Source organism: Leptonotus elevatus, chromosome 6 (assembly GCF_054856555.1).
Source record: "Leptonotus elevatus isolate MCC_2025b chromosome 6, RoL_Lele_1.0, whole genome shotgun sequence".
NCBI classification, from domain to species: Eukaryota; Metazoa; Chordata; class Actinopteri; order Syngnathiformes; family Syngnathidae; genus Leptonotus; species Leptonotus elevatus.
In genome coordinates this window covers 27296622-27323309 of record NC_141244.1, presented here as the reverse complement: position 1 = coordinate 27323309, position 26688 = coordinate 27296622, and the positions used below count along the sequence as shown (strand labels likewise).

General features: G+C 47.8%; 2 protein-coding genes and 2 long non-coding RNA genes across 5 annotated transcripts in view; 3 read left to right on the top strand and 1 right to left on the bottom strand.

Moving 5' to 3' along the window:
* The first annotated feature begins 79 nt into the window (after nt 1-79).
* Nucleotides 80-13844, top strand: smg5 (SMG5 nonsense mediated mRNA decay factor). The gene is made up of 22 exons (XM_086077510.1): nt 80-872; nt 1947-2045; nt 2433-2556; nt 3221-3377; nt 3631-3720; nt 4378-4467; nt 4803-4881; nt 4966-5091; nt 5835-5903; nt 6071-6318; nt 7136-7273; nt 7498-8301; nt 8407-8570; nt 8645-8720; nt 8912-9087; nt 9264-9422; nt 9886-9945; nt 10025-10184; nt 10597-10687; nt 11069-11143; nt 11244-11379; nt 12258-13844. Exons 1-22 carry the CDS (start codon nt 808-810, stop codon nt 12339-12341), a joined length of 3270 nt encoding a protein of 1089 aa, XP_085933636.1. The 5' UTR covers nt 80-807; the 3' UTR covers nt 12342-13844.
* LOC147173047 (uncharacterized) lies at nt 13127-15131 on the bottom strand. Its single transcript, XR_015095307.1, has 2 exons — nt 14967-15131; nt 13127-14607 (listed from the first exon to the last, which is right to left on the bottom strand). It is a non-coding gene; the product is annotated as an uncharacterized LOC147173047 (long non-coding RNA).
* Nucleotides 14316-25613, top strand: paqr6 (progestin and adipoQ receptor family member VI). Of its 2 annotated transcripts, none has more exons than XM_086077517.1 (8): nt 14316-14547; nt 17706-17962; nt 18853-18980; nt 19894-20099; nt 20942-21068; nt 21316-21412; nt 21825-21969; nt 22793-25613. In XM_086077517.1, the coding sequence occupies exons 1-8, from the start codon at nt 14502-14504 to the stop codon at nt 23041-23043; spliced, it is 1257 nt and encodes a 418-aa protein (XP_085933643.1). In that variant the 5' UTR covers nt 14316-14501; the 3' UTR covers nt 23044-25613. The 2 variants fall into 2 exon arrangements, with proteins under 2 accessions (XP_085933643.1, XP_085933644.1); XM_086077518.1 differs by lacking the exon at nt 14316-14547 and adding an exon at nt 15271-15380.
* A 260-nt stretch (nt 25614-25873) lies between these two features.
* LOC147173044 (uncharacterized) overlaps nt 25874-26688 on the top strand; it is a 45350-nt gene continuing 44535 nt past the window's right edge. Inside the window, exon 1 of the long non-coding RNA XR_015095305.1 lies at nt 25874-26249. This is a non-coding gene — a long non-coding RNA (uncharacterized LOC147173044). The remainder of the gene's footprint in view (nt 26250-26688) is intronic.

The following is a 26688-nucleotide window of genomic DNA, read 5'->3' as shown; positions in this document are numbered from 1 at the left end:
CCCAGAAAACTCCAGCAGCCGCCACTGACACAAACTTAGCATGTGAAAACGAGAAATGCCTGACGTTATAAGGTGATATCTGACTTCGTTTAAATGTATTCAATCGTTCTGTTAAGAAATGAATGAAATGGAGCGAATGCGACTTTGCACGTCATTTCCTTCCACTTTTCATCTGTGCAAAGTAGAATTACCTGGCAACCCGCCAATGTCATCTCACGGGTTTTCGTTACACTTGGTGAAGACTTTGAATAGCAAAATTGTTACAGGAAAACCCCCACTTAATATAATGACCTTACATTGGCAGGAAATAAACGTATTATACTTGAAATGCCTCTTTCCCCGTGAAGTTTCCTCGCCGGTCCCTGTATTTTATTGCGGATTCAAAGCATTCGTATCTGGCAACCCGCCGTCGTATCCTCGCGCGTTCTCCCGAATCTCGCGATAAGCAGGCAGTGAAACCTTCCTGTTCGGGAAGAATGGCTGCCCTGGTCGCTCTGGCCAGAATGGAGCTCGACACGAGAGGCACGCCAGGCCGTCGCGGCTGACCAGGACGAGGCTACATTGCGGGACACCCCTCTCACCCGCTGCCCGGAACGAATGGGTAGAGGGGGGGGCGACAGGAAAGCAAATCGATTCGGCGAGAGAGACGAGCTAACGAGACACCTCGGAGGCTAATCGAGCTAGCCGGCTAACAACACGGTTGTCGCTACCGGCGAGCGGGCGGGACGAACGAACCCGGAGCAGCCGACACAAGTGCGCGACCAGCGGGGCGTTTTCCACCCAACGGCCGCTGACTCCAAAGTGGACATGAGCGGACCTGGACAGGACAGCGAACCGGAGGCGAAAGTCCTTCTCATCAAGCGCTTGTACAGGTAACAATGAGGCCGTGCTAACATGTGCTAATAATTAAACGTTGTTGCGCTCGTTTTGAAGCTAAATAAAAAGGACGACATTTTGTTCGTTGCATTTATTACGAATCACGCGCTCGTTAAGCGGCCCGAACACTTTCTTGATGTGTGCGCAATGTCAAACATCAGTTGGGTTACTCCAGACCAACATTCTGTCAGGCACATCAGATTATAAAGACCATGTCAGTGAAGCAAGGGGGCAATTGTTCATTAAAACAAAAACAAAAAAGTTATGACTCCTAAGTTAAAAGCGATGAAAATGCACCAATTTCTGGCCAGCGTCTTAATGCTAAGACAGTGTTGATGCAACATCATTTTAAATACCTGGCACAGCTAAAAGGTACATTTGTTTGGACGAGCATTAAACGACAATAAATAGAGTTTGATTGAAGTGCTAATTATAATATCTCGTAACCATTCCATGGTTTTCTCGAGGCAACAAAATTGAAGTACAATATGAGTATTAAAATGTCTCACCATTTGCAGCTGTATTTCTTTTTAACTCAAATAATAATTCCTGTACCAATTAAATGAAATTGAATAACTTCCCACAGCCTCCTGATGATCTTTCATTTAAAGAATATCCTCTTGAGATGCATCATATCATGTTCCAGGGGGTTCTTTAAAACACACCAAAATAATAGTAATATTCCAAAATAAATGAATCAGAAACATAAGACAAATGCATTTAAACAGACGTGTCGGGTTCTTGGGTCTGGGCTGTTTGCCTGCGTGAACATTAGGCAGAGTTGTTTTTTTTTCTTTTATTATTAGGCCATTAGTGTGCTTCTTGTGACATACTCACAAAGTTCACACAGCCAATCAGGTGCCTGCATAGTGTAACAAGGAAGTGCTAACTCGTGACACGCGTGCTAACGACACTAAATCTGTAGCACAGCAGCTCATTCTTTTACACCGAGATGAGACCGCGTCGATATCGAGGCACTTCTAAAATCGTGAATATCGCGACATCCCTCGTGTGAAACGGAGCAAATGACATCTTCCTTTTCCCGCCTCCTGCAAAATGATTCTCCTCAGGGCGGTGGTGGAGTCGGTGCACAAGCTGGACGTCATCATCGGCAGCAAGGCGTCGTACAGGGAGGTCTTCAAACCCGAGAACATCAGCCTGCGCAACAAGTACGTTGTGCCCCGCGCCAGACTTTCACAATTCATAAGGAACTGACGAAATCAGTCAAACGACACAAAGGACATTGAACGACGCTTCTTGTGCCGTCCTTGAAGCCTTGTGGAAACCAAACGTTCCTCCAGAGCAGGAGATGCTCATGCATCAGTGTACAGACTGCAGTGCAGAGGGTTGAATTTTCCCTCATAGATGCGGCACTTCATTCCCAAGCCAACAATGACACTTGCCAATGAATGTAGCGGATCCGTGCATGTGCTGCATGCAACCCCGCGTCCACTTGGTTTCATTATTAACTTCATGCCTGTGACGAGTTTTTTGAAAAAGGCTTTCCTCACCAGTCCTTCCTGCCCTGATGGAATGTTTCTCCTTGTTGTGCTCAGGCTGAGGGAGCTGTGCGTCAAACTGATGTTCCTGCACCCCATGGACTACGGCCGCAAGGCGGAGGAGCTGCTGTGGAGGAAAGTTTACTACGAGGTCATCCAGGTCATCAAGACCAACAAGAAGGTAAAGTGTGTGCAATGGCCGCCCACGCGCGCCACGTGCTTAAATCAGGAAGACATTTTCACACCGACTTGAAAACCCTTTTTTTGATACCCTTGCATTGCTAAAGTTTGAATTTACAAGATGAAATTGGGTTTATTAAATGTAACCGAGCGTGTATATAGCGCTTCGAAAGTCTTCCTTAGCATCCGTTCGCCCTTTTCCTCTCGCACAACAAGAGGCTCAGCTTGCTTCGGGCGCTTTATTTGTCACTCCAAGTTGAAGGTTACTGTACAACTAACAAAGAAGACAAAAGGGAATCAAACATGGTATACTTCCGCAGCAAAATGGGAGTTAGCGTAGATATTAAGGCCGTCATAAACCTTCAAACAACGGCTACTTTAACACACACGGAGCAGCAGCACATGCAAACAGAAAATACAACAATACTAGCAGGCATATATTTCCTTACATGACTTAAGTTGGAGTCCATTTCTGCCTCTTCTTGCTGTCAACTCGCCTATAAACCGACAAGTCCTAAAAATAAAAAAAAATCACTCAAAAATGTGCAAGATAGCGTTAAGCGCAAATGGAGAACGGCAACAGCGCGGCAACAGCGCGGCAACAGCGCAACGGTCCTTCTGTCCCACCCAGCACGCGTTTGTGACGCGCGCTTTTGTCTCCTCAGCACATCCACAGCCGCAGCGTCCTGGAGTGCGCCTACCGCACGCACCTGATCGCCGGCGTGGGCTTCTACCAGCACCTGCTGCTCTACGTCCAGTCGCACTACCAGCTGGAGCTGCAGGACTGCATCGACTGGACGCACGTCACCGACCCGCTCATCGGTCAGCGCTCGCAAACGCGCCGCCGGACGCTTGTGCACAAACATTCGACACTAAGCAGCCGCTTCCAAAAGTTTACAGTTCGCGAGGTCAATTGACCCGTGAAGCTTCAAATGCATTTTCTGTCCATGCGCAAATTCAACAGTGCAAACTCGCGACGTGGTTTGAGTCCTTACGGATCACAGCAGCTTACAGATCTCGCTTTAAATCACAACAAGTCCTGCCGGCTGAGTTGACGTTTCCGTGTCGCCCGCAGGCCGCAAGAAAGCGGTGTCGGCCTCCCCCAAGGAAATGGAGTGGGCGCAGATGGCCTGTCACCGATGCCTGGTCTACCTCGGCGATCTCGGTGGGTACCGTTGGCAAATAACCACGTCCGTCCGTACGTCCGTCCATACGTCCGTCCATACGTCCGTCCATACGTCCGTCCATACGTCCGTCCATACGTCCGTCCATACGTCCGTCCATACATACGTCCGTCTGCCCTTGGTTCTCACGTAGCGCTTATCCCAATTGGGTTTCTGGCTGTGGGCGAGAGGCCGGGCCATGCCGGCCAATCACAGTAAAGCACATACACGAGCGTTCACGTTGACACTGAAAGCCAATTTTGAACAAAGCATTTAAGTCAATAGTGAGTTGAGTTGAAATAAAAATGCATCCAAATGTGAAGAATGGCGAGCTTCTTGATAGCCAGCCTGACAGACAAGCGGTTTTTCTTGTTGTATTTCCTTAAATTGCGTCCATCTCTTTTACTAACCCCCCAATTTGAAAATGCAACTGTTAATAAACGGTTGCTCGTTGTTTGAACCCCTTTGCTAACCAAAACAGCAGCACACAAGCGCTCTCTTGGATCATATGAAATTTTGCCTCAGTTCTTGTCATTTCTTCCTAATAATTCTTTTTTTGGTGTTACTTTCACTTGCCGTTATATGTAATGTGTGTTATTTAAATAAGGCGTCATTATTTCCAAAAGCAAATAAGTGTCGATGTCGCCGTTCCTCTCCAGCTCGCTACCAGAACGAGCTCGCCGGCGTGGAGGCGGAGCATCTGGCCGAGAGGTTCTACCACCAGGCCTTGTCTGTCATGCCGCATGTTGGTGAGTGCGCGCTGTCTTGAGGCATCCGCCATTTGCCTCAGGGCTTGAATAAAATAACAAATGAGACGTTTTCCAGGTGGCGGAGCATCAAAATGCTCCTTAATGGTGACATTTTGCTCCTAAAATTTGAGATGACGCAAGTGCATTTTTCATCGACCCGGCTTGTCCGACCAGCACATATGCAGATTTATTGCCATTTTTTGAATGACTATTCTTGAATACTTAAGTCGTGTTGTGCAAATGAGTGGCACGAATGCAAATGTAATAGTTGGGCTGCTCAAATGTGAAATTTGGCCCAGTTGTGAGGTGAAGGGTGACGCCGTTTCCTCCTCCAGGCATGCCTTTCAATCAGCTGGGCACGCTGGCCGGAAGCAAGTTCTATAACGTGGAAGCAACCTACTACTACCTACGCTGGTGAGTGACGCGCCACGCGCGGGTCCTCGTGTCCTCCTTGCGTTTTGACGGAAACGATCATATTGCCCGCCCCTGCCTCCCAAGTATCCAATCAGAGAGCCCCTTCGAAGGCGCTTATGGCAACCTGAAGCGCCTGTTTGACAAAGCGGCCAAGATGTACCACCAAGTGAAGAAGCAGGAGATGAAGAAGCTGTCGCCGTCTCGACAGAGGTGAGGACTGAGGACGCTCGCCACGCGGCAGGAATATTTGCTATTGGTGATCACGCTCAAGTTTTCATGTGTTCCTTTAAGGGGCGTGACCTGGCGGGAGACATTCCATGCTGGCCTCTTATTTCAGTATGAGCGTCTGCTCCTTGCCAGTGTTCTCATTTTGTATTTGTGGGTTTCACAATCCCATTCACGCAAATGTACAATTTCTGTTTTTTGTTTTTTTTGTACATTTTCATTATTATTTTTCTATGTAAGAAGGGGGACCAGAAAGGTTTAATGGCATTTGAATGGGAAAAAAATCAATTGATTTGATCTACAAGCAAAGCTAGTCAATATAGATGTATATTAGTATGCAAGCAAGTAAAATGTCATGGATGCCTTTGATCATGTACGTAACTTGCCACACATTCTTAAGTCTTTGTCAGGCATTAACAAGTTAATGGCCATGTTTAAAAAAAGAAAAAAAGAAAACATATTTTTAATTGTCTTCCTGTCAAGTGTTAGCCGGGGGACTAACAAGCTTCTAATGACTTGAAGATAGAATGTGACCTCCGATGACACTTGAGCAGCAGCAGGAAGCCGATTGTCTGCAAACCAAATGGGACGGAACCCTACTTAATGTTCTCGTTAACATCTGGATCTGGCCTCTTTGCTGCTTTCAATCTCCCCAAGCAGCGCAACTCAAATATGACGTATCAATGCACATGATATTTTTTTATTGCTCATAATTGCGTTTCCTGCAGATCCAGAGACATCAAGCGTCTCTTGGTGAGCTTCATGTACCTGCAGAGTCTGCTGCAGCCCAAAAACAGGTGAGACTTGACACATGGACTGCTTGATTGATTTACCGTCAAAAGCCATAAAATGTGGTGATGTAGCAACGGATGAGCAAGTGCGAAATATTCTTTTTCTATTTGGATTCTCTGTTGTCGTACCGACTCGGTTTGCTAAACGAAAGTTTCCCCGCGTGTCCTTCCAGCCTGATGGAGTCGGAGTTGACCTCGCTGTGCCAGTCGGTGCTGGAGGACTTCAACCTGGTGCTCTTCTACCTGCCGGCGGCGGCGGCGCCGCACGGCCACAGCGCCGCCGCTGCGGGCCACTCCCTCAGCGAGGAGGACGAGGAGCAGCAGCACGCCGCCGACGGCCCGTGTGCCGTGCTGCCCGACACGCTGGTGTTCAAGATGGTGGTGACGTGCCTGATGGTCGTGCACGGCCTGAAAAAAGGAGGTGGGGCCGATGAAAATGTCGTCGGGGAAATTCAATTGTCACAGCACATTTCAAAGATATACACTTGGTGAGATAAATGGGAAACGCTTACTTTGGAAAACATTGTAGTTGATTTTCTGGGACAAACCGTTAACGGGATCATAATCAGTTGGTTTGTGCCTTTTCTGAACTGTCAATTTGAAATAAGGTCCTGTTTTTTAATAATGAGACTAAAATTACTAACGTATTTTTTTTTATCTTACTCATGGATTATTACTGTATTATTAAAGCAATGGTTAGTTGCAGCCCCCTGCGAGGTATTATAAAACTTACAATGAGTACTTTTATGAAACTGAAAATATTCAAATGCAGTTTTTAAACACAAAACAAATTGCAAGTGTAAAATGCGTTAATAAAATACTGCATATACTGTTGCATTCGTGTCCATGTGACTTTAAGAGGCGGGACCTGGTGGGGTGGCATCTGATGTTTACATGCGAGTTCCTAGGTGTGAGCTGTGGCTGACAGCAGCGAGCTCAATTTTTTGTTTTTTTCCTGTACACCTGGTGATCAATAAATGGAAATGGCTGAAAAGTGCATTCGCAACTGTGCTCTCCTTTCCCACATGCAAGAGCCATACAATAAGTAGACCGTGGGGGAGAAAATTCAGCCGAAGAATGCGACATAGGTGCGCCACGCATGAACCGGAGCGCTATTTCCTCATCCAATTGCTACTTGCCCATGAGCCAGGATTTTTTTTTTATAAAAAAAATAATAATAATTGCCGAGTCTGTGAATGGTGTCCAACGCATGATTCTTGTCGCTGCGTATGTTGCAGGTTCCAAGCAGTACAGCGCGTCCATCGCGTTTACGCTGGCTCTCTTCTCCCATCTGGTGAACCACGTCAACATTCGGCTGCAGGCGGAACTGGAGGAGGCGGAGAGCCAGGTGCCGCCACTCAGCACGGACGCCACAGGTGAGCGTCTTCATGCCACTTCACTTTCGTTGTGAGAACATCAACGTGGCGCTTGCTGCCGCCGTCTCGCGCCGTCGTTTTCGACCAAGTGGCAAAACCAATTGTAAGTTTGGCCATTCCTAAGTCAAGGTAGAGCATGACCTCTCCTGACCTCGCTGGAGGAAAGAACCCTGTGAACCTTCTGTTACAAAAGTCATATCATCGGCGTCTTTTTTTCCATCCAGACGCGGACGGACCGGGCGAGCGTCCTCTGCAGAACGGCTCCCTAGAGCGAGAGGATGAGGATGATGAAGAGGACGCCGGCGTGAAGGAAGAGCACAAGTCGGAGCAGGACAAACAGAAGCAGCAGAAGAAGAAGTACGCCCGCCTGTCGCGCATGCGCAGGCGCCGCAAAGACCGCGGCGGCGAGGACGAGAGCGACCTGAGCGAGGGCTTTGAGAGCGAAGACGACGAAGACGAGGACGACGAGGCCCCCGCGGCGAGAGAACGACCCGCTTCCGCTGGTTGCCCCTCGCCCGCCGCGCCGCCCGATCCGGCCGCCCGCCGGAAGGAGATGAAGGAAGGAAGCTGGGCAAGCGGCTCCGAGGAGGAGGAGGACGGCGGCACGGCTTTCGACGTGGAGACGGACTCGGACATGAACAGTCAGGAGTCCCGCTCGGACCTGGAGGACATGGGAGAAACGGAGACCTGCGAGCGCCACCGGGCTCAGACCCGGGAGGGACGGGACGGCGACGAGGAGGACGCCAAGGGGGACGGTGGCCAAACGCCCCCCGTGGCCAACGGGCCCCCGGGCGCCAGCGACGCCAGCATCAGCAGCAACCTCCAGGCCATGTCCTCGCAGCTCTTCCAGGCCAAGCGCTGCTTCCGCCTGGCGCCCACCTTCAGCAACATGCTGCCCAGGCCTCAAGCGGCCTCCGCAGAGGCCCCTCCTTCCGACGACTCCGCCCCCTCGGGCGAGAATCCCGCCACTGCCGGTCAATCACCCTGCGATGTGAACCAGAGCGCCCCCAATGGGACCAATGAAAATGGTAATGTTTTCGATTTTTGGGATAATCGGTGGGCCCCCTAGTGGCCATACATCCTGAGCATGGTTAACCCGATGAAGGAAACGATGGTTCCGTCTTCTGCCGCAGACTCGGACTCGGAAGGGAGCCAGCACAGCGCCCCGTCGGTGCACAGCGAGAAGACGCTCCTGGAGAAGATGGAGATTCTGACCAATCAGGGCTTGATCCAGGTGGTGAAGGTGTTCATCGACTGGCTCAGGACCAACACCGACATCATCCTCATGTGTGCGCAGGTGAGCGTGGCGCCATTTTCTCCCAGCCCAAGCGAGCGCAAAACCGCACCCACTCGCCTGTCGTCACTCCGCAGAGTTCTCAGAGTCTTTGGAACCGCCTGTCTGTGCTCCTCAACCTGCTGCCAGATGGAAGCAAGATGCTTGAAGCTGGTGAGTCGGCGCCCGCCGGAACGCGATGCCGACCTCGGCCCTTTTCCAAATCCAAGTTTGTAACTTGAAGCGTTCGTAAGTCCAGGTCATATTTCCAATTGAAATGAATGGAAATGCAACGAATCGGTTCCACACCCCAAAAAGGCCATCAAATTGTGAACGCCGCACAGACTGATGATTGTGCTTGGCAGAGGCCGACTTGAACCCGGACGTGACGCATCTGCTGGGCGAGTGCGAGCGTCCCGCCCTGCTCCAGACGCTGCTGCTGCCCGAGGACGTGGCGCTGAGGCACCTGCCCGCCCTCGCCGTCGCCCACCGCCACCTGGACTTCGCCCGTCGCAGCGCCTCCCTCAGCCCGCTACAGGAGGTGCAAAATAAGAAAATGTTCAGCGTGAATAGAAAGTGAAGCGTTCGCGATGTGGGCAGACGTCGCTCGGATTCAAAAGGCTTCGAGCGTTCTGTTGAAAAATCTCCCACGCAAACCAGCGCGTTTCGTAAAAGTCTGCTTGCTGTTTGTGTGTGCGTGTCCGCTTCCTCCCGCAGTGTGTGGTGCGCGTGTGTTGCATTCGCAGCTTCGGCCACTTCCTCACCAGCCTCCAGGGCAACGTGCTGCACTTCAACCCGGAGGCGGGCATCTTCACCAGCGTCAGCCAATCGCAAGCCGACGACCTGCTGCAGCAGGCCAAGGCGCAGTTCCGAATGGTGAGACGCCGTCGCGTCGCCCAAGAAGCAAATCTGCTTCCTGCCGAATGCAAACGCCGGACGTTTGTGTCCGCTTTGTTGAAGACTTTTCCTTCATCAAAGTCCATGCGTGCATTTTGCCTTTGTCGTTTCAAAATAGGTCGCTAATATATTCACGTTAGCCTAATGCTCCGTTCGCACCGCAACCGAGACGCTTCCTTCGCTACCGTTTCACCGTCTCGAGTTTTTGGGAAGGATTTCCGCTCATTCGTGCATTCGCGCACGCCGGAGAGGAGGAGGCGTGTCCCTTGGTGACAAACGACGACTGTGCGCTTTAGCGCTTTACTTCTCCTTCTTTTCCTGGGACTATCCAGCTGGGACACTATTTTCCCAAGTGTTAGAATATTCCAAAGTAATGAAAAAGTCGTGCAAACTTTCCAACATGTCGCCTTGAACTGGCTTTTTTTTTCTTGTGTTGTTGCAGGCGGAAGAGGAAGCGCGCAGAAATCGCCTGATGCGGGATATGGCTCAGCTTCGGCTTCAGGTTTGACCTCCACAACGCTTTGTCCTCTTTCCCGGCTTTCCCGCCACAAGTGTGCGTGTGTGTGCGTGTGCGCTGTCAGTTGGAGGTGTCGCAGCTCGAGGGCAGCCTTCAGCACCCCAAGGCGCAGTCGTCCATGTCGCCCTACCTGGTGCCCGACGCCGCCGCCCTCTGCCAGCATCTGGGCCTCATCCGACATCTGGCGGCCAGCGGCTGCTTCATCGTCATCATCCCCAGAACAGGTCGGCCCGCACACGCTTTTCCGCACACGCATACTTCACATGGGGGGATTTTTTTTTATGGTTTGTGTGAGATGTGACTTGTACAACGATGTAGTTCAGTACTGGTCAAATTGTTTATTTTTTTTTTTTTAATATAGCAAAGACTCAAAACTTTTTGAGATGAATTTTTTGTGCTGATTCCAAATCTGCCCTTGTTTTTTCTCTGGCACATCTCGTCTTCATAATAGCAACAATAATATGTCATACGTGTGCTAATATTTATGAATTGAGGGTGGATATTCTTTCTGAAATGTCAAACTGCGCAGATTTTATAGATCAAAGTTAAACATGCCCAAAAGATATAAAAAAATGCGCACTGCATTAGGTAATGTTTTGTTAATATGAAGGTCATGTGACCCTTTGGATCTTACAGTGATCGACGGACTGGACCACCTGAAGAAGGAAAATGCCGGCGCTCGAGACGGCATCCGCTTCCTGGAGGCGGAGTTTCGAAAAGGCAACAGGTACACGATGGTTGAGTATTTCGAGCGCTAGAGATTCTTTATTTTTTGGTGGATTTTTTTTTCCCCGCCCTATTTGGAGTTAGCGGCTGGCTTCCTACAAATGTTTTACCTTTTCGGGGCCCTCGACGAGCCTGAAAAGTGTTTTTGGTTTTTGGGCTCTCAAACGCCTTCCATTGACATCCAGAAGTCACTCGCGGCTTGCTGGGAAATGAGGACAAAAAATAGTTTCGCACAACAGGACACAGGAAAGAGTCTCAAGGACTCGCGGCTGAAAGTGAACAGGAGGTCGGCCATTTTGACTGGAAGCGGCCATTTTGGGCGACGAGCTCAAACTCTGCAACTCGACTTGGTGTCCTAATTAGTAATTTGTTGATGTTGCAGGTACATTCGCTGCCAGAAGGAGTCGGGCCGAAGTTTTGAAAGAGATAAGTTGAAGCGTCAGGACCTCGATGCCTGGTACGTCTTCTTCTTCTTCTTCTTTTCAAATTTTGCGGGGGTCAATGTTGAAACGCACATAATGAAAGTGAGTAAACGCACCCCTTTCGCTGTCTGTTAGGCATCTGCACAAGATGGTGGACAGTTGCCGCCAGCTGACCGTCTCCCAGAGCATCGACGACGATACGGCAGGAATGGTCACTCTTCTCACCGGACATCCGCTTGACGAGCTCTGCGGCCGCTCCGCAGCCATGAAGGTCAGGCGCCACAAAAGATCGTGTGTGTGTGTGTGTGTGTGTTTCCCCCATAATATACTTTTTGTATTTTTGACGAGACAACCCCCCCCCCCCCAAACTTTATCATCCTTAACCCTTTAAGCGCCCTCGACAACAATTGCCGTCAATGGCAAAGTTAACGAGTAGCACCATTATCGATTTTCGGAGAAAAGGCTTGGTTCGTTTGATCTTGTCGATGGGAGGGGGGGGGGGGGCAGACTATGGCCAGTAGATGGCAGCATTGTATTTGTTTTGGATGAGCTCACTCCGCTTACCAAATCAATACAGACCCATGAGAACATGGCGGATCTTAGGAAATCCCTTTTCAAGCATCATCAAAGTGTTTGTCATGTAAAGCGAATGCAAAGAGAGTCAAAAAAGAGAGAAAAGAGGATTTCCTTTTCACAGAAGCCATCATGTAATGTACGTCTATCTCACACACAGACCAAATAATAGAAAAGTGTGCAAATAGTTCAATATAGTTATCAATTGTGAAATGCTTACCCTGGTGATTGTTTTGAAAATGAATTATTTTGTCACTGAAACCGCATTTTCATAGTTGTAGCCACTATTTATTTATTATTTTTTAATAGACGAAAGGCACTATTAAAAAAAAAATTCGCATAAAAGTCAATACCTGTTTTCTGTGTGTGTTTATTTTCTTTTAAAATGGGTGATTTGCATGAAACCAACCCATGTTGTACTGCTGATGACCAAACAATAGAACATGTTAGAATAGAAACAAACTTTTTTGTGATGAAAAGAGTCTTAATGTTTCACTTGGTACTTTCCTCAAATGCTCGACTTCCTTTGGTCCAAACGACTCCGCATCCATGTTTGTTTTTTTCCCCTGTTTCCAGTCTGCCGTGCAGGCAGCGAGCTCAGCGGGCATGGAGCTGAAGAACATCGCCGACTTCTACCGGCAGTGGAAGGAGATGGGCTGAAGGCGGACCACGCAAAACGCCGCTGATGTCGGATCGATCACAACACTCGCTCCCTCACTCTCTCTTACTTTCTTCCTCTCTCTCTCTCTCTCTCTCTCTCTCTCTCTCTTTCTGCCACTCTTTTTGCTCTGTGTGTATCTGCGTCTCCAAAACAAATCTCAACATGAATCCGGACGGATGGAAAGAGTTGAAGCTTACAGTATGAAGGGAGTTGAAAACCCGCAAGGGGAAGTCGGCCAAGCGCCTTCCGAAGAGGGCGACGGCTCCGCCCCTGGCGGTGCTTCCTTGGATGGCGAGAGTGGCGAGAAGCCAAACTGAAGTGGCTCGCCGGCTGGCGGGCTCGTCGGCTGGCGGGCACTCCGCTTTCATCGCAGCTGGGAGCGCGCTGTTTATTTTACGAGAGAGACGGGATGCACACACACATACGCACGCACGCACACACACAGACTTGAATTGAAGTCATTTGGGTGTCGGGGGTTTCCCTCGCGTTGTTTTTGGCAGGACGAGCGACGAGCGTCGAGCGTCTTTCCAATCCAGAGAGACAAAAGCGCAAGCAACCCAGCCGCAAAAAGCAGCCGGCGTCGGGCTGCCGTGGCCGAGGGAGACCCCAAAAAAGAGAACGAGCGCTTAGAAGGGTTGTTTGTTTAACAGGTACATTTCTCTCGTCTTTTTTTTTTGGTTTGTTTTGTTACTTTCTGTGGCTAGCGACGAAACGTCTGTGGGTTTCTTTGGCTTTGGGTGGAAATTTCCGGATGAAACTAAAAATGCACGATAATCTCTTCAGGTCAACTTAACCCAAAACTTTTGAACGTCATTCTGTTTTTGCTCAACTTGCTGTTCAGCAACGAGAAGCCCGATGAGGAAAAAATCATTATGAAAGGACCAATAAAACTCAAATTGGTGGAATTTGGAGACCAAGACGGACGACGCCAAACAATTGATGAACGCCACGAGGCACAGGAAGTAAACGCAAAGCTTAGTTGAGCTTTTTACTTATTTTTATCATTTTTTTTTTCTTTCAACAAAAACTTTTTTTTTCTTTTTCTTTGTTGATTTCTGTTAAAAGTCAGACTTTGTATTTTCAGTAATTGACAAATGAATTTCACAAAGGTCAAGTTGAGTTGACCTGTTCAGGTTGTACAATTTGGGCTCATCCTCAATTACACCCAATGGCCCCCATTTTTGTTGTTTTGTTTTTGGAGTTGCGTGCGTTCTGTGCTCCTGAGAAACTACAACCCTGCGATCAAGCTCATTTGGGTTTTTAGTTTGGACCCAAACAATATTGGTGTTAATGACGTTTTGTGATGCAAGAATGTCGAAGGGAGAGCCAGTTTAATTGATCAAGGTGTCACTTCATTACCAAGAAAAACTACAGGAATGCGTGTTGTGTAAGCGCCGAGAGAAGTTGCAAATGTCTCCGTTTGTGTCCTTCCATACACAAATGGACAAACGGCATCTGTGTGTGCACATGCATTCAACAATAAAAACAAACATTGAAAGCTTGCCAGTGGACTTTTCTTCATTTACGAGTTAGACAAATCTCAACTTGGTTGCCTGAAGTTGTTTTCACGCTGACCACGAGGCGGCGTGATGCACCATCAAATCCAACTTTTTGCTTCACGTTTTGCTGTGACGCAGTTGCGTTATGGATTGTTTAGGAGTTCACCATTTTGTTTTAGGTTGTTTTTGTTTTTTTACAACGTGGTGATAAATATCTTTTGCACACAGTCAAAATTGAAAATACCCAAACCTGAAATGTAAACAGTATCTGTGTATGTCATACAGTCTAGTACGAAAATGCAATAAAGCGCGCGTTCGTGAAGTGTTGCCTTGAAATAAACTCGATTTTCGGCCTTTTTTTGCAGGACGGCCCAGCCTTCTTCCGCCTCTCGGAAAACAGTTTGTGGCGCATCTTTTCTTTTGTCCTCTCACTGCTCTGGGCCTCGCGCGCACGCGCCTTTGCCGTGGGCGGCAGCCGATCGTGCCAGGCGCGTCAGCTGCGACGGCGCCTGGCACGGCTTTCTGCCGCTTTTATTTGCGCAGACCAGGCGCGTGTCGGTGTTGGACGAACTTGCACCTTGCTCGGACGAACACTTCCCAATGACTTGAAGTACCTTTTGACGTGGGAGGGGGTCACATATTGTCACAAGACGCCGAAAGATGTCGTCCACGCAGAGGTCCTTGCTGGCCTCGTTGGAGTTCATGTGTGAGTTTTGTTTTGATTCCATTTCCTTTCGTGGATTTTGTTGACAAAATGTGTCAAACCCTATCAAAAGAAAACAAAAAAAGGAGTGCTCGGGCGCCATCTTGCGGCCACTTCATGACACTTGATTTGGATGCCCCTATATGACATATTCTTGGGGGTCGAACCCAGGCCACCGCCATGTTTTGAAAGCAGAGAACGCTGACTGAGCTCGCCCATTTTTGGGGGTGCTCGACCAGCCCTAAATTGAATCCCAGCTCTCCGACAATTGAAGAGATATTTGGTTCATTTTTTTAATTGAGTGCATTTGTTAAAACATTTTAGCAACGATTTTAACAACAAAATTAACGCCATTCTTCTTTTTCATGAATGCTGGCATAAAATTGCAATAAAATGTAAAACAACAGTTGCATTTATCTTACCTGGTCAGGAGCTGAGCTCCCCTTAAACTTCGCCAGCCAAATTGATCATTGTGATTGACTCGAGTAGCCGTGACGTCACCGCCCACATACCAAGGCAACGCAATGTTGTGGAATTCCAGGAAGGCGTGCACGCGCATGTCTCCTCTTTTGCTCGAGTAGCACGTGGCCCGTGTTGTTGTCGCCGCCGCCTCAACGGCGTCCCGCCCAGTGTGCGTCACGTGTGCGGGGGGCCGCGCTTCCCATTGGCCGACGAGGCAATGAGGCGGGAGGGGGGCGGACGGAGACCAACCGACGAGACGCGACATTTCCAATCGCCAGAAGCGACAAAGAAGACGAGCGAGCCGCTTTGCGAAGACGCCTTCGAGTTGCTTCTTGCGTGGGCAGCCGTCACGCTGATGGCCGCCGACAGTCGCGGTAAGTGACGCGGAAGTGGTCGCGCGTGGACACAAATGATGAAGGATGCTGGCTTAGCTCCGGTTTTTAGTTTGTCCTCTTCGTTTTCCTGCGTGGGAAAGTCCGTGGAATTGAGTTAAGCAGCGTGGTGGGAAGGATCAGGACTCACGTGCCAAATTGAATTGAATTAGTCCGCATTGTTTCGACTCCCAACATTCTTCGAGCACTCCCAACGTTTGACATCCAAACTCATTTTCTAGTTCTCCAACTGGACCGGCCAAGCATTTCTAAGAACGAAAAGTTGAAATAATATGTCGCATGGCAAGTTTTATTCAAATATCTGATTTGCTCTTTTAAATGTACATTTCGATTGTCTTTAATTCGGTCATGTATTTATTTACGCTAACATCTCGTGGTATTGAGCCATTAGCGCACTTAAGAGTCGCGGTTTTAGAACTAGTTGAGTCTTCTTTTTTAGCACTTGCTGTTTTAGTAAAGAATGAGATCAACATTTAATGCTTCAGTTGCTCACAGTTCAAAATGTTGCACTTGTGAGATTCATTCGTTTTGTTAAAAAAAAAGTTCAAAAGCTTAATGTCACTTCATGTCTGAAAACTGCAATTAAGTCGGCCATCTTGCTGATGTCCCTTTAAACCTTTGAAAAATATCATCTTTGGGATGTGATGGACGTTTAAGCGTTTTCGTCTCCATAGACGCTGACTTTACACAAAAAGCTTCCAGTCACTTCATGTTCATAAAATCCAAACTAGTGGAGTGGCTGATTGTTGTAACATTTTCTCAAGTGTGAAGTGACGTCCACATCATTTGGGTGACGATTGATTTCAGACTTTGGAACATTGAGCTTTTTCCCCCCCTTTTTTTTGGATGTTGCACGTTTTCAACTCAACTGTTGCGCATTCTTGTCGTGATTTTCAAACAGCTGCACTGCTGATGCAATCGTGATTCATGTCGTTTTGGTTTCATGAACGCACACACAAACTTAAGTCATCAAGCACGTGTTTTAGTCTTAAAAGTGTACTTTTTTCAACTCTAACTATTTTGATAATAATTGTACTGACGCAGTGTGACTTCGTCTTTTACATGAAAAAAAAACAAGCCAACAACCTTAACTTGGTTGCTTGGATCCCGAGACGAGTTGAGGACGGTTGACGCCGGAGTCAGCTGACGTTTGTGTCACTCGTCTCCGAAAAGAGCACAAGGTTCGTCTGCGTTTGCGTAACATGTCACAACGTTTACGTCTGGAAATGTCAACATGGGCGTGCGCGCAGGTGAGGACGAGGAGGACGGACACCTTTCACGCAAACTTGCCAGAGCGAGGCCCTCGTGGAGAAGCGACGCAACGCGCGGCAACGCGCGGCAACGCGCGGCAACGCGCGGCAACGCGCGGCAACGCGCGGCAACGCGCGGCAACGCGCGGCAACGCGCGGCAACGCGCGGCAACGCTCGACATTAGCACGAAACCCCTCCCACTTTTCTCACTCGAGGAAAAGGCGCATCGAAGACGCAACGTTGATCTTGTGGCTGATCTTTTCCTCTCTGAACTGTTCCACATTTTTCTCACATATGAGTCGTCTTTTGAAAAAACAAATCTGACATTTTTCTAAAACAATCAAGTACAACTTCCAAACGCTTTTGTGGCGAATGTTTACAATATTTAATGAAGCTCAGTTGACTTTTCACAACAACAAAAAAGACCAAAGAAACAAGATCTGGAGGAAAAATGGATTTAATGGAAGTGCATTGTTGCGACCTTTCGTCACGTCTTGCATTTTCCTGCAGTGCGGCGGCGTTCATTTTGTTTTGTCGCATTGCGAGGTCGGAAGTTCGTTGTGAATCTTTTTTTGCGCTTTGAAGCAGCATTTTCATTGAAAGGGGGTCTTCGTTCCCGTCATTCAAATTCCTCCTCGGCGAGCGTCGGGCGGACATTTTGTTTGTGTGCTTATCAATGCGGTGGCTTGTGGCTCCGCACAAAGACCTCTTTGTCGGTGACAAAGAGGTCAGGGCCGGAACCCGGACCGGGAGGGGCTCCCGAGAGGCTCGCTGCCCGAGCCGCGAGCAAAGTTGATTTCGCCGCCCGCCATCGTCCTTTTCATGATCGATCGTTGCCCGCTACGAAGGCAGGCCTGAGCTTCACTGGCAGCCATGCGGACCGCCGCCGCTTGCAAATACATGCCGCAAGATGGCGGCAATGAAAACGGTACCGTAAAGCATCTGGAACGTCCACATTGACGAAGCTCTCATATGTTAAATGAATGATTGGATATTAACGAGACGCCTTCGCATGTTCATGCTAGCGGCTAACGGCGACTTGTCCCCATGTTGCAGTGTTCCCCGTGTGGCGGGGGCTGGGCCCCGGCGCGGGAGGCGGCTGGGGGCGCTGCCTGCTGCGGTGGGAGGCCCCCGCCCGCCCGGACGTCGCCGCGGCGCCCGCGTCCGACTACCCCGTCTGGTTGCTCATCTGCCGCCGGGGCCGCGCCCGCCTCGGCCAGGTGTGCCGGCGGGGCGGCGTTGTCGTCGGGTTGCCCGCCGCCGTGCTCGGCGTCGAACTGCCGCCGCTCTGTGATGCCCATCAGGTGCCCAAGGTGAGCCAAGCGACCGAACGTCCTTCACGCACCATTCTTCAACGTTTGCCGCCAAAATCCACTTCCCAGCATCGCAACACTTTTCTCACCTGCTCCATTTTCATTTTTCAGTATTTGAGTGAGGTGAAATTTGAGGGTGGACCAGGAAGAGGGTCTGGCCTGGGAAATTCAACTGTAATGACAAGCAGATCCCTGTAGATGGCGAGCTCCAACAAGTTTAGGTGCCTGCCAATCCAATGGCAAGCAGTGGGCGGAGCTTCGCTCTCCACTCGCTTCCTATTTCGCCACAAAATGCAAAAATCCGCCCACTGAAATGCTTCTGGGAAATATATTTTTGTTTGAAAGCAGCCGCGAGTCCGCGAGGTCAAACCACATCAAATAACAAAAAGCTGATTTTTTTTGGAACAGACGAGTTTTTCTCTGCACATTTGTTGATATTTTTGGGCAGCCTGACGTCGGCCATTGGCAGAATTGGATCAACGCACAGATGTGCCCCCACAGAAGTCGGCCATTTTGAACGGAAGCAGCCATTTGGGGTTAAATTCATTCACTTGTACGAGTTCTATTCACCCAAATGAGATGCAAATTTGAAAACGGTATTCTGGACAGGTGGGCGGGGCTTTAGGGCCGAGAGTTTTTGTGTCCATCATCTAAAGTGGGTGAGCGTGGAGTCTCAAGTTTGACGATCGTTTTGGGAGAGAAAAATGCCTTCCACGCCAATTTGAATCGACATCGATTTGAAATTGGGTGGAAATATAAATCGGAAATTCAGAAATTGATCAGAAAGTCGGCCATTTTGGTTTGAAGCAGCCATTTTGCTCCAAATCCAATAGGAAGCGGGCGGGTAGGCGGGGCCGTGCATATTGACGACAGCGGCGTTTGCTCCTCAGGTGTTCCGCGAGGACGGCATCCTGTCCGGCTACCGGCACCCGCGCAGCTCGGCGCTGGACTGCGTGCTCAGCAGCTTCCGCATCAACAACGAGACCGTCAACATCTGGACGCACTTCCTGCCAACCTGGTGCGTGCGTGCGCGCGCCTCGTGCTTTTGTTTTCCAAGCTGCTGTGCGGTACACATCTGCTTATTGGAGGTCGAAAGCCATCACATGGAGAAACCGAGTCTCTCGCCATACGTCTGTGATGACGTTGGCGCCATCTTGTGGCATTTTGGCATCAAGGAACTTTATTGGAAGTCGCTTGAGGAGTTTCATGTATTGCGACGCCAGCGCTGGTTCTCGCCGACTTGCGCTTTTTTACTTTGCACACACTCGGAGCAGCGACGCCGACGAAGCGAGCGGACAACAATATTCACAGGCTAATATTCTCTCTGCAGTGTTAAAAAAAAAAAAAAACTTTATTCAAAAATGTCAATTCACAATCAAAGATCAGGTACGGCAAACGAGTACCTTTCAACACATGAACATCAAACAAAAACGGATAACTCAAAATTCATGTCAAATTTTATTATAACAATATGTCAGACTCAACACAAGCAGAAATAGTCATCATCGCTTTTTTTTTTTTAATATCTAATTGACAAAATATAAAGCCCGATTTGATGCCAAATAAGATGGCTTAAATGCCATAAATTGACATTTCTATATGTGAAAACACATTTGCTTTGCTTTTTCCATTTCTTTCAACAAAAGCAAAATGCCATTCTTCCAAAATAAAACAAAATCTTTCCAATATAATTTCTTATAAAAGAAAACAAAATGTTATACTATGCTAAAGGCTCTTCTTCTTGCTTTTAATGATGCTAAATGTCCTTCAGAAGAGCTCAGTGCTGCCCCCGTGTTATGGCACACTGTGGTACTACACCCATGGCATGAAAGTAACTCGGAAAAAAGACTTGCTTCAAAATGTGCAATATGACGAATGACTTGGCAGCGCATATTGATCGCTAACTGTCAACGTGTGTGTGCGCGCGTCAGGTACTTTGTGTGGAGGTTGGCGTCGCTGTGCTCCAGCGCCAACCTGGCGAGCGACCGCTACGCGTGGCCCCTGCTGGCGTACCTGTTGCTGGCGTGCGTGTACCCGTTCACCTCGTGCTGCGCGCACACCTTCAGCGCCATGTCGTCCCAGTCGCGCCACATCTGCTACTTCTTCGACTACGCCGCCATCAGCCTCTACAGCCTGGGTGGGTGAGGTCACGTGTCACGTGTCTCGATTCAGGCGCTTGCATCCGCTTTCGAAAGCTCGACATTTGTCAAGCAGGTCGCGTTTGCATTGCGGACCCGACACCGTGTTCGGCTCGCTGCACGCCGCGCGAAAGGGCCTGGCTGACCAATAGCGATTTTTACAGGCCAATTCTGATATTTGGCAGGCAGAGAAATTCATTCAAAAAAAGAATCCTCCAAAATGGAGGAAATTATGCTAAATCAGGCAAATGTTGTCATTTCCCAAAATGTTGTCCTCTTCTTGGCCGTGCATATGAAATTGTTCTATTTATCATCTCCACTTGTTGCGTATGTTTGTTTATAAAAGTAATTCTGGCGTAACACCATAATCTGCCACCAGTCGGGTTTTTATTTGGATATTAAATAAAACGGAATGGAAACGACAGGAATTTGAAAAACAGCCCAAAATTGGCCAAAACGTGTTTTTATGCTTCGAGAGTGTGGATTTTGAAGCGTATCGAAAAAAGGAAAATTTTGCCGATGGAAACCGGTTTTGCCAATAAACGCTGGCGAGACCGGATACGCGTGGCATGTTTTGACCGGATATGACGACTTGCGTCCAAAGAGAAGATGCCGTCTTTATGTGGAGTTGTAAAAAAAAAAAAATAATAATAATATTTGATCCTTTTTGAAGTCATGCGAAGTAAGCAGTTTTAGGCGTTACGATCCAGAAAACGCAATTATTTCCGCATGCACGGTCGGGGTTGGGATTGATCGGTGGCTCACGCGGCCCCTTGTGGGCCGCAAGCGGTATTGCCAGATGAGCAGCCGTGACGAGACTGTCCCGCTTTTCCTTTGTCAGGCAGCGCCATCTGCTACGGCTGCTACGTGATGCCCGACGGCTGGCTGAACGGTTGGCTGCATCGGCACTTTGTGCCCATCGCCGTCGGCAACAGCTTGTTGTGCACCAGCCTGTCCTGCTACTCACGGTCAGAAACAAAACACCTCGTGAAAAAGCGCCTTCCATTTTGCTTTGCTTTTTTTGCTCCACTGGAATCAGCGGAGATTCGTATTTGTCAAGAATACTCTTCGACGCTGTTGCTTTTTCTAAAAATGGAGCCAAATAAATGAGTGAAGCTAAATGTAGCGACATGCTGCTAAAAACACTTTTTTTTTTTGTGTGTGTGACAAATCAAAAGGAGGAATGTACGTGTATTTTGTGTGTTCCCTGGGCAGCTTTGTGGAGGTGGCCTTCCCCCAGAGAAGCAAAGTGTTGCGCACCGTCGCCTTCGTGGTGCCCTTCATCTTTGACAGCTTGCCCATCTTCTACAGGGTTTGCATCTTCTATACGTTCTTTCTTTATTCGTCACTTTGTCTACGCAGTTGCCGTTTATTGCACGAGACAAACGCACAAAAACAAAGGGACAGCGCTGGCAAATTGCTGCTGTAGGCCACAACTCGCACTCAGACGCTCCCACGCCAACTCATCGACCAATCAGAGTCCAGCTTCTGATGTCGGTCACGCCCCTCAAAGGCACACATCCACGAGAGTTGTCACATCGGTACAAATGTGTGTTTTAGTTTTTTGGACAGCTGTTGGCAAGCGGCCACTATTTCCGCTTCTCTGCCGCCATCTTGCCATATTCAAATTTATAGTTTGGCCTTGGCGGAGGTCTTCGCTCTTCCGGTTTTGGTTTTGCCTCCTGTGATGTTGATGCGCTTGTTGTGTGTGGTGTGCGTCGTAGCTCCTCCTGTGCTGCGGGGGGCGCTGCAGCCCGAGCGAGGCTCTGCTCAGCCACTTCTACCAGTTGACCTTGGCCTTTCTCACCTGCTTCCTGTTCACCTCACACCTGCCCGAGAGGTTGGCGCCAGGACGCTTCGACTACTTTGGTACGTCACACGTTTGAATATTTGCCATTTTGTGAACACGGTCGAGCCCAACGCCGCGCCAGCCAATCGCGTCTTGGGCTCGACGGCCGATTTTCACGCCACCCTTTTTCGTGCATTTGTCGACCGTATGCGGGCAAGTCCAAGTAGTACCACCTTGCGCCATACGGTGGGCAGCACTGAGCTGTGCTGGAATTCATGCCGCATCATTTCCTCATTCACTGCCACCGACGGATTTGTTTGCCAAAGATCTTTTTCCTAACTGTAATGGCAAAGACACGCCACTAGATGGTGGCGTTGCTTTGGATTTGCCTTCAGCACTCAAAGTCCAACTGAACTTCTCGTGCTGTTACTATCAAATAGTTTTAGAATTGATTAATCAATCGATTCATTTGGATTCATTTAAATTTTACTTTAAAATGTATTTCCAAAGCCCCCCCCCCCCAATTACTGTTCATTAACCAGTGATTGGTGTTTATTTTGTACTTTGTATTCGTATAGTGATGAAATAAAAAGGTCAAAGCAGAAACGGGTGTTTGCAAATGTCTTATTTTGAAGAAACACAGAAGACAATCCGTCTTCTTTCATGCAAGACGACAGAAATCAGTCAACAATTACTGTTGATATGCTGAAAATCAAAGGATTTGGACCATTTGAAATGAAAAATGGCTCCAAACGATGACTTGATTCTTAAAATAGTTTTCTATACTTAAGATATTTTTCTTAAATTGCTGTGCGTGCCAATATAAAAAATGTATTAAAAAGTCCGACACCAATTCATGTAACTGTGATGATTATTATTCATTGTGTGTGTGCGCGCGCGCAGGCCACAGCCACCAGCTGTTCCACGTGTGCGCGGTAGTGGCGACGCACTTCCAGTTGGAGGCGGTGTTGTGCGACATGAGGTCGCGACGGGCGCGTCTGGAGGCGGCGGGGACGGCGCCCTCCCTGCCCGCCACGGCCGGCGTGCTGGCGCTGGGCCTGGCCCTCAACTTGGGCGTCATCGCCCTCTTCAGCGTGCCGCTGCTCAGACGGTCGCCACGGCAACCGGCGCCCGGCAACGACAAGGACCAGTGAGTGTGTTAAGGGGATGAGGTGCCGCCTGGTGGCGGGAAACAACGTTTACAAAACAAGAAAACCTTCCAGAAAGTGGCTGCGTGCTAACTGGTCAGTACACTTTGTGGCCACCAGTAGGCGCTGGTGCCTTAAAGAAAAAAAAAGTGACCAGCTTGAGATTTTTAGCATATTCCGACGTGCCTTTTTTTCCGCTTCCACACCTCATGACGTTTTTGCGACGATGCGTTCCTTGCCTTGGCAGTCGAATTGCGATCTTGTAACTCAAAAGACTCGTGCATGAAGTTCAGGTTGGCCTTTGAAATGCGTTGCGACCCACAGCAGCTCCTTGTGACGGTTGCCATTTTGCACGGGCGGCTTTGATTGTGGGTCCGTTTGGACGTACATTAGCGTCATCGCGACATGCGTTCACATCTGCTAACTCAAAACATGGCAAACCTTAACGACGATCTTTTTCATATCTGACGCTTGCTCGTAACGCACAACAGAAAATCAAGCAATTGTGGAAGTCAAGGTAGCGCTGACTGGTGTGGGAGCTGCAAGTCAACTCTGCGGCCACTAGGTGGTGCCAGTGATTTTCCGTGATTGCTCCATTTCGAGTTTGTACGGCAACTTCTTCTTAGGAATCGTAATGTAACATCAGCCAATGACGTAACGCTGTGGAATCTCACAAAATGTCCACTTTGGTTTTCCTCTTTCCGATCGGTCCAATTTCCTCCAAGTACGAGCTCCTGGAATTTATTTCTCCAAAATGGCCGACTTCCTGTTCCATTTCTGCCCAATTTTGAATTGATCGACTGGTGAAACGAGTGTCAGGTGGGGGGGTTGGGTTGTTGTTGTTGTTGTTGTTGTTTATTTTGTGTGTGCAAGTTTCCACATGGCAGTGGTGAGGTTTGGGTTGGCTTGACTTTTGTGACTTTTGTGAGTTTGCGTTCACCGCCAGCACGTTGACGTCATTAGAAAATGGATTTCCTCTTTGGCCAAAAGTTTATGACCAAACAACTTGTAGCTTCAAACTGGAAAATAGCTTTTTCAAACTGGATTTGAATTTCACATTTCCTACTATGAAAAATGCACGCGGAATTTTGACCTCAGATTTTCAAAAGATTTACAGACTCTTTTTTTTTTTTGGCATTAATTAAAATATTTACATTTTTGTCTTTTTCTAATTTGGCAAAATGACAGTGAAACTCGTGAGTGAAATGTTTATCCTTTTTTATTGTCTTGGCTTTTTTTTGCGAGAAAACTTGAAACAAAGAAATATCATTTTCCCTCAAATTTAAAATATTTTAATACATTTTTTAAGATGTTGAGCCATCATAGTCTTAATTTTTTTTCTCCAAATTTGTAAAATGTTGAGTTAAAAAATGGAATTTTCTTGAAAATATTATACAAATATTTTTTGAGCGATGTCGGACGGCTCGGAAAAGTGTGGCGGGAAAAGACGGAAGCTTTTTTTATTGAGCAGGAAGCGCCGCAAATATTTTTGGGACTTCAAGTCAGGTAACCTTTTGCGCCTCCAAACGTTGAACGTGTGACGTCAGTTGAAAAAAAGATGTAGTTCACGGCGGTGACCATTTCACTTGAGGTCGGAGGTCATCGGCGCTCGTGATTGTTTGCGAAGGGTCCTGGCGGCTCTGGTTTAAGCACTTGATGAACATTTTGCGAGAAGGCGAAACGCACGTGACTTGAGGACTTGCGGCGGCGCTGGCACATGTTGCGCTGAGGGCGTGTGAAGATGTTCACTAGGAAAAGTAAACTGCCGCTATGGCAGACACAAAAGAGGAACGCGATCACTTTCACTTCATAACGTGGGAAAGTTGACATTCGAACACATTTTGCATCTTTCTGGCAAAAACAAACAAACAATCAAAACCTTCCGGTTCAAGTAACTGCCAGAGTCATTATTAGAGAAGTGTGTCATCTTTTTAAAAACTCGGCCATAGATATAGATATATCTATATATATGATAAAAAAAATTAAATTGAAGAGCAGTGCAGTTCTATAGAAAATGACCAAAAAGATTCAGCCAGTGGTCTGAACCGAAAAGATTGAGCTTGTTTTTGTGTTGCCGAATGCGGATGTGAAAGTTGATGTCGCGTCGTAATTTGAAACTTATAACATCAAAACGTAAAAATGCTTCAGCGTAAAAATGTTCACGTTCTAACAGCTTGTTTTTCTTTTTCCTGTTGCGGCGGCAATATTCTTCTGAAATGTGTTTTGCTAACTCTGATGTTTTTTTTTATTATGTGCTCTTTGGTCCACCTGCTGGGTGAAAAATGAACTTTGTCATAATATTTGCTATATTTATATATTCCACACACACTGTTGTTGTTTATCATTATTATTATTATTACCCATGTGTTTACATTGAGTGCCAATATTCCTGACTATGACTCTTACCTCCTTTGTCGTAAATACGAATATTAATACTGTGGGATGTGAAAGAACCAGCAAAAAAATATATGGGTGCTTTTTAATGTTTTTATACGCTCAGAAAGAGCAATTATAAAGAAATACTTGTTTGTACTTTGTGTCATTGATCCACTAGATTTGTGCAATAAACAAAGCTTCTTTAAAAATAAAAAGTCAAATCGTCCTTTCATGTTTGGAGGAAGGTTGCAGTATTACGCCGGACCAACAGGGGGCAGACGAGTATACCAAAAAAGAACGACACCTCAAAGCTCATTTCATCCCTCCAAATAAACTCAAATTGTGAAAAGCCATAAATTGAGGTACACGTGACCTGAACACGTCATAATCCATCATCAAACGATTCGTATATGTTCACGGAAATCCCGCGAGACTTAAGAGAAACTAAAAATGCATTTTCCAGGTCCTTGAACAGTTATTGGAAAATAAAATGTCTAAAGTTTTGTAAAAGGTCATGGACATTTTTCGTGGATACTCGTCCGGAAGTGCGACGTCGTGTTAATGGTCATGCGCAAGATGGACGCCTGAGAAAAAAAAAGAAAGAAAAAAAAGTTGGATGCCTGTTTGGCCCGCCGACCACAATGTGACTGCAAAGTGTGCAAAAAGAGATAAACGAGCACGTCCAATAAGATGACATCGTGCAAATGGCGGCCAACAAGCTTCGGCATCTTCGCAATCGTTCTTGTGACCAAGTCAGGTGACCCAGCAAGACTTTGGACGTCCTCCATCATCGTGCGTCTCCGACCCGCCGGCCACGCGCACTTGATCTCAAGCAGGTCAGTCGAACCGAACCAAACCAACACACGCAAGAATTCAGCATTTGGCTAACAACGAGGCCAAGTGCAAGTCAAACGCGCATTAGCAGCTAACGTCAGCTAGCAACGAGGTCAAGTGCAAGTCAAACGCGCATTAGCAGCTAACGTCAGCTAGCAACGTGGCCGCAGGGCGCTCGCGCAATTTGGAGCATTTAACTCAACAAAGAGAAACGCTTTCACTTTGCCGGTGGACTTGTTGAGTTTGACATGAGAGCGCCAGGTCCGAGTCGGAGCGGTCAACAGTAACACCTTTTCGACGTCTGCGGCATCAAAAGTACTTTGACAAGAATACAACTCTGGTTGGGAACATTTGAATAGAAGCCACATTTCTTGGTTTTTCTCTAACAAACAAAACGCATTTGCTCAAGCTACTGCTTTACAAAATTAATTAACATTTGGT